A 12,809-nucleotide genomic window follows, 5' to 3' on the forward strand; every position below is an offset into this window, starting at 1 on the left:
GTAGAGACGCCATTGGTCGGTTGACGTCATACGATCGGCGAACCGTTTCGCTATTGGTCGTTTTGAAACGCGCCACATGGTTCTGTTTGTTTTGGTTAGCCGGCTCCAAACACCAGAAAAACTGTTTGGATATACAGTGCCACTTGGAATAAATTCGGTAAATCGAAGTTGTTTTTTGAGCTCCGACATGTGTTTCGAATTTCTCGCATTACATAATTGAGTATTTTTTAAAATCGTAATCTCAATTTTTTTAAACTATTTTTAAATGGCAAAACAAGTACACTTCATTAAAGATGTTAAGAGATGTTTGGACAAGTGGTAGATCTGGTTTTGACGTAATGTTTCTTAAGAACTTTTGATAAGTGGTCAGTGATGTTTTGAATGTAAGGAAGGATCACAGTGAAAAGTGTAGGATTGCTTTCAGCCTCATTGCTATTGGAAGGTTGTAGTGAACTGGATTTTGTGATGGAACGCTTAATATCTTTAATGCGGAAATTATTAGACAGAAGAGCAGAGATAAGGTGTTTTAATTCTGGGTTCAGTGACTCGGGCTGAGATAGTTTTACGGCTCTATAAACAAGAGAGTTTATAACCGATGATTTTTGGGCCGGATGGTGATGTGACAATGCATAAAGGCCTAGGTTTCCTGTAAACACAATGTTAGGTCTGATTTTCTATTGATAAGAATATCTAAGAATAGGAGGTTATTATTAGTTTCTAATTCAATGGTAAAACGTATTTTAGGCTGCATAGAATTTAAATGTCTAAGAAAATCTACTAGGGATTCTTGACCATATGAAGCCATATAGCAAAAGTATCATCGACGTAGCGTTTCCATAATTTTGGTCTTAGATGGAAGACGTCGAGATCTTCTCAAAGGCTTCCATAAATATATTCGCGATGACTGGTGATAGTGGAGAACCCGTAACTGTTCCCGACGTTTGTTCAAAAATTTGACCATTCACAGAAAAATATGTTCCAGACAAGCATTTTTCAATAAAGATAAGGTTTGGTTCAAGATTCTCGGATTTTAATGATTTTGAGAGTTTCAGGAATAGGGACTTTGGTAAAGAGGGATTCTACGTTGAAACTAACTAGAATATATTGTGTATCTAATGTAATGCTTTTTAATTGTTCAATGAATTGAATTGAATTAAGTACGAAGCTAGATATTTTGCGATTATGTTGGAGTACCAATGTTAGCAAGTTCGTCTCAACAACAACCGACTCAAGAAGAATCTATAAGTTTTGTAAATAGTAAAACATAATTTTTTAAATTTAAATTTTGGACATACACAGAGTTTTAAAAAAAGCAGGTTTTATACTTATTATCACATATTAAATCAATTCATAGTCACCTTTTTTTTTTCAGCATTTTGTCTTTATCTCACTTATTGAATAAATAACGGAATTTAATATCAAACGTAACAATTATTCCTGATGTTTTCTACATCCTACAAGGGGGCAGGTGGTGGTTAATGATATTTTAGCAGGTTACCCATCTGATACCATAAATATTCTATCGGCTTAAGGTGTGGATTGCGCGGAGGCCTCAATATTCACCCCATTTAGATATTTTCGTACTATTCTCGCTGTGTGGGGTCTGGCATTATAAAACTCCTCTTGCCATGTGAAAACTTATTCGTATGACATGATCGGAATCCCACAAAATGTGCCAAACATAAATATTGGAAAAGTTAAAATAAATCACAACTTATTAAAAATGAGCATACGACACACTTAATAAAAATTGTACGTTTTTGCAAGATCTTTCAGAAAAAATAATAATGCATATGTCTGTATACGATACATTCGTTTATTTCGAACACACTCTAGCATCTAACTTTATATATATCTTTTAAGTCATCTTCCAATGTAATCGTAATTTCTTTGTAAGCATGAATTATGTCACGACTCATCCCTACACCCATAGGAAGAAGATGCTCAGCCAGATTTTGCCGCGTCAGCTTTTAATCATATAAAACTGTTGTTGCGCTTATTTGTTGGTTAGTCAGTTGAATACGCTCTTGCGGTAAACAATTAATTTTGTAGTTTTGAAAAATAAAGTTTTTTTAAAAAGCGACTTTCGGTTTCCTGTTAGAAAAGTGGCGCAGTCAGTAGGATATTCCGAAGTTTGTCGAATCGATCGGTAGACTTTTCGTATCTACGATTTATCGGAATATTGGAACTTGTTGAGTGACTGGTGTAGGTGTTTAAGAAGATTTATCGAAAACCTGTCGGAGACATTTCATCAGCAGCTCATCGGAAATTGGTTCTCAAATCGTTCCGGTTTCGCAAGGAGGCAAAAATTTGGTAGGACCACATCGCCAACCTGAGAGACTGTCCCTTATAGAAAATGACCAGAGTCGCATTGTTTTTTATGTAAGTGCAATTTTTAATGTCCGTAGAAGACTTAGCCGATATTTTATCTGATTTAAAAATCGTTTCAACTGACTCACATAGTAGTAGTAATCAAAATATTTCTATCGAAAACAGTATAAGAAATAATTTATATACAGATATGGCTAATAATTTTAAACCAGAATATTTAAACTGTGTACCTACTTTTGATGGGAACGCTAATGATTTAAATAGATATCTTGCTACTTGTGATAGCCTTATAACTGCTTTTTACGATCAAACTAATCCAAATAAATTTGAAAATATTTACTTAATTAATTGCCTTATTGGAAAATTAGTTGGCACAGCCAAAGTAGTAGTAAATATACAGAATGTTTCGACTTGGGAAGATCTAAAAGTCACTCTTGTAAGAAATTTCGCGGATCAACGTGATGAGGCTTGCCTCAACCGTGATTTAGTTATGCTACGGCAGCAACCTAACGAATCACCCAACCAATTTTATGATAAAGTATTATATATTCTAAATCTTCTTTGTTCGTACGTTGATAACCATGAACAGACGAACGCTGCGAAAGTTCTTAAAAGGAAGTTATATACAGACCTTGCCTTAAAAACATTTTTATCAGCGCTTAAAGAGCCTCTAGGTACGAATATACGTTGTATGCGTCCATCAAGTCTTGCTGAAGCTTTGCAGTTCGTCAATGACGAATACAACAATCAATACTTTCAAAATTACTCTAAAACACCTAAACCGCCGATACAAAATGTAAGACCTTCAAACCAAATACTACAAGACTCTTTTGTAAGACCAAATTTTAAGCCAAACGTTCTATATAATTTTAATAGTCAAACGCCAAATAATCTCTTTAGAAGTCAACATTATTTTCCCTCGCAACCGATAAACATACAACCTAACCCGCAACAACCGAAGCACTTTACAAACTCACAAGTTTTCGGGAAACCCCAAAATCAAAATGTTTTCCGCCCTAATCAAAATAAACTGTTGCCAAAACCTACTCCAATGAGTATCACCACAAAAAATACTAGCAATAGTTTTAGAAACCCGTCAAATAACTTTAACCAACCCTCTAATTCAAGAACAGACTATTTTAAATCTTTTCCACAACAACCTAGGAACTTCACCTTTGAAGAATTGCATAACACCGAACAACATGGCGAAAACCCTGAAAAATTTTGCGAATATGTAGAACAAGAAACCGAAAACAATGACCCACCTTACACATTTGACCAAGACCACAATTTTCAAATTGAACAAGAAACAGAACAAAATTTTTCGAAACCGCCTCTACAAGACGACAATCCATAGACGATCGCGTATTTTGCCTTAACAATATAAACATTAGTAAATTACCTTATATCGTACTACCCGAACATAACCTTAAGTTTCTCATTGACTGTGGCTCATCAAGATCTTTTATCTCACCTGAATTAGCATTTAAGTATTACTCGAAAAATATAAAAGAAGATCCATTTATAGTGGCAAGAGGAAATCAGGTTTCAGCACATAAATATAGCACATTGTTACCCTCTTCCAAAATATTTAAATTGCCTAAGCAAAATAATTTAAAATTCTTTTTATTTAAATTTCATGACGTATTTGATGGATTAATTGGTGTAGATAATCTCCAATTTTTAAAAATAAATCTAGACTTTGCTAATGGTTATTTATACACCCCATATACTAAAATTAAACTACTCTATCGAAACACAAACAAAAATCTTAATCAAATCAATATCAGCCCTCGATGCGAACAAATTATCAAAATTAAAACATCTATAAAAAACGGTGAAATTATTATTCCCTATCAAAAAATTGGAAATTGTGAAATCCCCGAAAGTTTATCTATTTCGAAAAATGGTATAGCCTTGACCAGTATTTTAAATAACTCGACAGAAGAAGTTACCATCGATTTTTCTGAACCGTTAGTTGTAGAAAAATCTAACAGGGAATTCTTACAACAAATCGACCTAAATAATATTTGCGAATTTTCCTATAATCACGAACCAAAATTTGATATCTCTGAAACAATCCGTAGTGAGCATATGAATAATAAAGAAAAGTCGGAAATATTGAAACTCTGTAAAGAATACTCTGATATTTTCTACAATGAAAACACACCTTTAACTTTCACAAATGAAATAAAGCACGACATTCGAACATCAGATGAAACACCTATATACACAAAAACCTATAGATATCCGTACATACATAAAGCAGAAGTTGCGCGTCAAATTAAAAAAATGCTCGATCAAAAAATAATAAGGCCCAGTAATTCTCCTTGGTCATCCCCTATTTGGATTGTGCCTAAAAAATTGGACGCGAGTGGAACCAGAAAATGGCGTATATGTGTGGACTATCGCAAACTTAATGAAAAAACTATTGACGATAAGTATCCTTTGCCAAATATAACCGATTTGTTGGACAAATTGGGTAAATGTCAATATTTTTCTACATTAGATCTCGCCAGCGGATTTCACCAAATCCAAATGAGTGAAAAAGATGTGCCAAAAACAGCTTTTAATTGCGATCAAGGGCATTATGAATATCTGAGAATGCCTTTCGGGCTCAAAAATGCACCTGCAACCTTCCAGCGCGTAATGGACAACGTATTGCGCGGGCTCCAAAACGAACGGTGTGCGGTTTATTTAGACGACATTATTATTTATTCGACATCATTACAAGAACATGTAGAAAAATTACGCGATGTTTTCCAAAGACTCCGAGAAGCGAATTTTAAAATACAGTTGGACAAGTCCGAGTTTTTGCGTAAGGAAGTGGCCTATCTCGGTCATGTAGTTACCCCCTCAGGCGTTCAACCAAATCCCGACAAAATAAAAGCTATTAAGAACTATCCTATTCCTAAAACAACAAAAGAAATTAAAGGTTTTCTAGGTCTCCTAGGTTACTACCGCAGATTTATTAATAATTTCGCTAAGTTAACTAAACCGTTAACAAAATGCTTAAAAAAGGGTGCAAATATTGATCATAATAATGAATTCATTAAGTGTTTCGAAACTTGTAAAAATCTTCTAATAAACCAACCAATTTTACAGTATCCTGATTTCTCGAAGCCGTTTAATTTAACAACCGATGCGAGTAATGTCGCTTTAGGCGCTGTACTTTCACAGGGTCCAATCGGAGCTGATTTACCCGTAGCTTACGCCTCACGCACATTAAACGATAGCGAAACCAATTATTCAACTATCGAAAAAGAGGTTCTGTGTATAGTTTGGGCAACCAAATATTTTCGGCCCTACCTTTTTGGCAGACAGTTTAATATCATTACGGATCACAAGCCCCTCCAATGGCTATTTTCACTAAAAGATCCTAATTCAAAATTATTGCGCTGGCGTATAAAACTAGAAGAATTCAATTATAAAATATTTTACAAGAAGGGTAAGCTCAACACAAATGCGGACGCGTTATCGCGTATCGAAATACATACTAACGAAACAAACGATAGTTTTAATCTAAATCAGTACATGGACGATTTTAATAAAAGCCTCGAAAATAATCAAGTTCCGCCGGACATTAACGACGTTCCAAATAATAATGCTGAAACGTCTTATACAGAAACGAATAAAAATGACCTTGACCTAGACAACATTTCTATGGTTGCGCTGCCTGACACCGACAACGCTACCAATGTCCCAGACGATGACAATATTACTATACATACGAACGCAGATCAACATCCCGCTGTAGGTATCACGATAACAGAAAGCCCAGTTAATTACGGCGCACATCAAATCATAATTAAGTCGGTATTACATTCCCCAATGAAACCTAAAACGATAATATTATTCGGGAAGAAAAAACGCCTTACAATTCAAATATCTCAAAATAATTTCGAAAAAGATATCTTAGAGTTCGTCAAAGACTACATCATACCCGACGTTCAATACCATCTCTATTTTGAAAATCCCGAAATATACGAACCTTTTACAGAAGTAGTTCGTAAATATTTTAAATGGCCATCTTTAAAATTAAAACGCTGTACATCAAAACTTGTCGACATTACCAATAAAGACGACATACAAGACATAATTAAAAACTACCACGAAGGAAAATCGAACCACAGAGGTATCGAGGAAACGGAACAAAAAATTAAAAGTAAATATTATTGGCCATATTTAAAAAACTCAATACAAACATATATCAACACTTGCGAAATCTGCCAACAAAGTAAGTATGAGCGGCACCCAGTCAAGGTAAAAATGAATGTTACCCCTACCGCGAGTAGACCTTTCGAAATTATTCATATGGACGTTTTTACTGTCGAAAAATCAAAATTTCTAACCATCATTGATAGCTTTTCAAAATACGCGCAAGCCTATCCTATCGAATCCGCAGAATCTGTCGAAGTTGCAGATTGTTTATTAAAATTCTTTTCCCATCACTCAGTCCCTAAACAGGTAATTGTCGATAACGGTCGTGAATTTAGAAATTTGTTAATAACGGAATTGCTTAACTTGCATAAGATAAAACTCCATTTTATAAGCCCTCATCATCCTGATTCAAATGGTATAGTCGAAAGGTTACATTCAACATTACTAGAACATTTTCGCCTCTTAAATACCCAAGGATTCTTAAAATCACCGGCACACTTAAAAATGATATATGCTATGTTAGCATATAACCACTCCATACATTCAGTAACAAAACTTAAGCCAATTGACATAATTAACGGGCATATCTCCGACGATAGTCCCTTCGATATTAATATTGATCAAATATTGATTAATAATTATGTCGATGACCATAAAGAAAGGACCAAAATTTTGTATTCAAATTTAAACAAAAAAATAATCCAAAATAAAGAAATTGTAATAGAAAACTTGAATAAAAATCGCGACAATCCTGAAATATTTCAACCACAGCAAATGGTGTATGTGAAAAAACACATAAGACAAAAAACTGCGAACGAATTTCAAAAACCTACTGTCATCACTAAATTAGATTCCGCTCATAAAACAGTTTCCACGGGAACGGAAGAAAAGATTCATATGAATAACTTAAAACGTCCCAGAAAGAAAAATTACACCTTTAGTAATTAAATACTTTATTATTTTAGATTCCCAGCAATTGTCACGTGCTTCCAAGAAAGCAGCCACATTGCAGTAAGAAACTTGAATACGAACCCCGGCATGATTCTTTTGAAACTAGGGTCTGCAAAAATTCAAGATTCGGCTTTTAATTTAATATATTATTACGATCTTAATCAAATAGTTTTAGAAGTAGATAAGTTAAAAATTAAGTCAACCATTTTAGCGAAAACTATAGAATCCAATCCTGAATATAAAAATGCAAGTATTAATCATTTTAAACTCCTTTTTCTAATAAAAGAAAAAGTAGAAATAAAATTAAAAGAACTAGTTCCCGATATTCAAAGGTCCAAAAGAGGTTTGATTAACGGTCTAGGTTCAATATTTAAATCAATTAGTGGCAATTTAGATTCTTCTGACGGCGAACGTTATGACGCCATTATTAAAATCCTTGAGCAGAATCAAGAAAAATTGGCAAATAGCATAGCTCAGCAAAACTCGGTTTCTATTAATTTGATAACACAATTTAACACAACAATTCGCAAAATAGCTACTAACGAAAAAATCTTAGAAAATAAAATTAATGAAATAATAATTTTTATTAAGGGTACAGAAGGTCATTCACTCTTTATCGTAGATTACTTGAATCAATTAATAAGCCTTTATGAAATAATATACTCAGTGTTACAGGACATTGAAAATTCAATCTCTTTTGCAAGGCTAAATACAGTACATCCAAGTATAATAAAAGCAAGCGATCTATTTGAAGAACTCCTTAGAGTAGAAAAGTACTTAAATAAAAGACAGTTTCCATTAACAGTAACTCCGGAAAATATCCTTAAATTTCAAAATTTAATCGATATCGAATGTTACATTAACCATAAGAAAATAACATATATTTTAAAGGTCCCGACTACTCAAATCGACATTTTTGATTATTTTCATCTGTATTCAATACCTATTTTTAATGGGAGTCAGTTTAAAGCGATAGTTCCGCGAAATAAATTCTTGTTAAAAACCAACCAACCAAACTAACTAACTAAAGCGACCCCTGCAAAAAGATTCTACCACAATATTATATCTGCGGAGAAGCCAACCTACAAGAAATCGCTAGAAATAATCCCTGCGAAGTTCAGCTACTTGAAGCTGGTAACACCTCTACATGTCAACAAACTCAAATTACAGTCACTAAGCCAAAATTCCAACGTATGGAAGGTTCCAATCAGTTTATTGGTATCTTCCCTCGCAAAGAAGAAATCAAGTTGGTCTGCAATTATAAAGAAGAGACTCTCATCCTGACTGGTACATAGTTGTTTGACGTACCAATCGACTGTAAGGTATCGTCTAGCCAAGGAGTATTCGTAAGCGAAAAATCAACCAGTACTAGCCAGTCGATACTTCTATCCAAATTTGGTGATGTCATTAACCAATTACCAGTTCAGCCAGATGTTAACATCGAGCTCCACGACGTCAAGTTGGACGAGCTGCATACAATAAGGGCCCAAATCCTGCAGAAACAACCAGAAATCTCCGCTATAAGTCCTTTCGTCGAGTCTCCAAACTTATGGACCTTATCGATTTACGGGATAATAATTATCGCCTGCTGCTACGCTTGCTATAAGAAGTTCCTCAACATTAGGAATATCAAAAAAGCCGAAAGAAGACCAGAACCAGTTATCGAGCTAGCCAATGTTCAACTTCCACGCTAACCCTTGAAGTTGAATCTAAGGAGGGAGGAATTATGTCACGACTCATCCCTACACCCATAGGAAGAAGATGCTCAGCCAGATTTTGCCGCGTCAGCTTTTAATCATATAAAACTGTTGTTGCGCTTATTTGTTGGTTAGTCAGTTGAATACGCTCTTGCGGTAAACAATTAATTTTGTAGTTTTGAAAAATAAAGTTTTTTTAAAAAGCGACTTTCGGTTTCCTGTTAGAAAAGTCATGAAAACTAATCTTTCTTTAGAGAAATTAAAATATTGAAAAAAAAATTAAAGTTGGGTACGTATTATGATTAATAAGAATTTTAAAAGGAATTGAGAACAAAATTTAAAAAAATGTAAGTTTTGTTCGTCACGCTTTTTAGAGCCGCGCTTCATACTTTGCATCTTAATAAGCGTTGCAACTTTTGTATTTACCATTTTTTTCTTCATTTTTTTCTTTTGAAACCAGCGAGATATCGTTGACTCATCCTGTACATACCTAAAACTTTTTTAGGTATTGTTATAAATAACAATTTCTTATTTCAAATTCTTATATTTCCAACCAACTGAAAAACACCACAGCGATCAAAACAAACAATAATGCAACAGAAACGGTGAGATTAACTGGTGTAATCTTACCTTAACAATTATCTTTACAAACCAGCTTAGTTTCGTCAACGTAACAAAAAAATTGCAAACTCAATGGGACGGGCTGTTCACTTTACGATCCTTGAAGCTATAACGCATACCCAGAAGTGGTCAATAATCACTATGCCGCACTAATCGCGCATCAAATTGGACCAAAGCCCGATGAAAAATGAACTACATATTGCGCGCTACCAAAATTTATATCACCACAACACGCGAAAAGTTATCATCTAATTGGATAAGTAGGTGGTGCCGAGTGCGGATCAAAAGAAAGGACAATTTCGGTCATTATGTTCGGAGATTAAATCTCTGGCTAGGACACGAGGTGACGTCATTCAAATATATAATGCGACGCTGTCTACAATTTCGGAATTTTCCGAAATATGGCGAATTTTAACATAACACAATTGAAACCGGCAGTGTAATGTGTTAAGCGTTTAAAGCGTCGGCAAACATCTTGCCTGTAATTTTGATGGTTCAGTACTTATTTAGAATTGCACACGTTTGAATTGTTCATTTATATGTTTCGTCGCAATATGCGATCGTTTTACCGCGATTTTATTCGAAACCGAATAAAAAACGCCCTATTTAACGGGCAAAGGTTTACAACCAACCGGGTCAAATTCCGTACCTTACGTAATTTGTGAATCATCTTAAAGGATCAACTGATAACGCGCGTATCTCGATTGCCACCTGCGCGAATAACACTTAAACATTTAAAAGTATTCCGGAAACCTTGAACTTAAATCCCCGACCGCATGAACCAGATGTTTTGACAGGCGAATGTTTTCTTCCCGGTCGCGAAAGATGCCGTCTGATTTTGGCAAATTGTCAATGCGCGAGGACGCGTCATAAATGAAAACTCGAGTGGAACATGATTAAAAACATGTCGGCTCACCTAATAATCTCCAAATTCGAAACGGGACCATAAAATCCGTCACTTAACCTCACAATTTCCGATCACTGACATACTAACGGCCGAACTAAAACGCACGGGATCTGGTCGTTCGCGATAGCGGCACCAAAGCACCTCCATATTCATATTTTCGGAAACAATATCGGTTTAAAAGTCATGCCCGGTCCCCTTTAAATCGCGACGTGCCGATTTATTTACCGTATTTGTGGGTAAATCATCGGCGTCACAGAATACAATCGGCTTTAGTTACTATCTGTGCCGGAAAGCGAGCGGAACGCACGTCAGGTAAATTTAAGGGCCGTAAGTCAACTGCGCCATACGTTACGCTTGCAGACCGTTTGTCCGTAAAATAAAATTTCAGCTGTTTGGAAATATTTCCGCCGAGCTCCGACCTGGAGTCCAATGCTGATGCGAAAGGTATTTCCGCTTCTCCCGACCGGAAAATATCTAATTGCACGCCGCTCTAGCGTGCGGGAAGCGTTACTTTACACGTCAGTTTCATTTCCCACGGATCCGAGCCACTTCGGACATTTCCGGGATTTGGGAGCAATCGAATGTTTTCGGAGATTTTACCGTACGATTTGAATTTTAACGTTTGTCAATTCTGACGGTCATGTGAGTCCCTGTATTCGTGTTTTTTTTTTGCAAAAATGCGTGTGCAAGGGTCCACAAAAAAGACCATTTTTCAAAAACTGTTTACGAGACCCAAAAAATTCTTGAACCAGAAGACGCAGAGGAAACGACTCCATAAACTTTTATTCTTGACAATGTTTCAAAAATATACAGGGTGCGCCGCAAATTAAAAAAAAAATCAAAAATGTGTTCCCCTATTATCGAAAATTGGCAATAATTCCAAATCTGTGTTTTAAGCTTAAACTTTTGTATTTACGGTTTTTAGGTATTGTACAGGGTGTTCGCAATATTCCGTGCAATACTAAAAAAACATAAGAAGTGTTCCAAATTTGCAAATATCGACTTCAAACTTGAGAGAGAAGTAGAAGTCTGGACCCGCATTTAGACTTTAAATTGGGAGCAATAAAATAACGCTACTATTTTTTTTTATTTTTGAATTTTTTTGTGGTTATTTTGGCATCCAGAAAAATATCTTTTCCTCCAAAGCCATTCATCCGATCGGAAAAATTTTACATCCGTAATACGTGGGAGTCCCGGCGCTATAACTTTTGTTTTACGCATTTTTTCGATTATATACAAGATGTTTTAGTTATGGACAACAATCTAAAAGACCCTGAAAATTTTTCTTTTAGAGAGTAAATTATTAACCGTAAATCAAAATTCGTACAAACAATAGCTAATCCGTTCAAACAGTGTTATAGGCCGTATCAAGGGCTACAATTTTTGTATTTACGGTTTTCGTCTATCACATACGCTGTTCGAGATATTTGAAGAAATCCAAATGAAAATCATCATTTCTCGCCCTCAATCTAGACGCGATGCTGTCATTTACTATTACCAAGTGCTACATGGTTTCAGAAAACAAGTAGTTTTTTGAAAACCATTTACTCCATAGCCTCTATTTCGAATATTACGATTGTATACAGGGTTCGTCGTTTGTGGGCAAAAAATTCTAATAGATCCTAGACATTCCCTCTTTTGTAGGTGAATTATTGGCGATAAATGAAAAACTTTTAAAAATGTGATAATTTTATATGAACAGTTTCGTAAACTGTGTTCAGAGAGAGTTTAAGGTTTCGTCTATAATACAGGGGGCGCAAGATATTTCAAAAAATATAATTTTAAATTGCAATTGCCAGTACAAATTTTAATATTTACTGAATTTTGGCGTAACCTTGAAGTGCGACGAGATATGAAGGACACTTTATACAGGGTGTATTCACAATAAAATAACATCGATTCTGCGGAAGTTCTATAGTGGTCCGCAGGAGCACAATAGAAAAACAATACGTCCTAGAGGGACAAGCATAAGCGAAGCGTCTTCTTTTTAAAATAAAAAGCTGATTGGCGCTACTTGCGACGAATTTGCCCCGCCCACCGACGATTTTTCGAAAGCAATCTTGTTGTGTTCGCACAACGTGTCCAATTGCGACTCTAAAATATATTCCAATTAAAATGAATTATCATAATGTTATGAAATA

At 35.1% G+C, this 12,809-nt stretch overlaps 1 protein-coding gene across 1 annotated transcript in view; it reads right to left on the reverse strand.

The window, feature by feature from the left end:
• LOC132706752 (acetyl-CoA carboxylase) overlaps nucleotides 1–10,928 on the reverse strand; it is a 92,413-nt gene extending 81,485 nt beyond the window's left edge. Inside the window, exon 1 of the mRNA XM_060678261.1 lies at nucleotides 10,678–10,928. Within this exon, the coding sequence (XP_060534244.1) occupies nucleotides 10,678–10,708 (31 nt within the window). The 5' untranslated portion in view covers nucleotides 10,709–10,928. The remainder of the gene's footprint in view (nucleotides 1–10,677) is intronic.
• Nucleotides 10,929–12,809: the final 1,881 nt, after the last annotated feature.

Source organism: Cylas formicarius, unplaced genomic scaffold (genome assembly GCF_029955315.1).
Source record: "Cylas formicarius isolate icCylForm1 unplaced genomic scaffold, icCylForm1.1 PGA_scaffold_8__14_contigs__length_24414737, whole genome shotgun sequence".
In the NCBI taxonomy this organism is placed as follows: domain Eukaryota; kingdom Metazoa; phylum Arthropoda; class Insecta; order Coleoptera; family Brentidae; genus Cylas; species Cylas formicarius.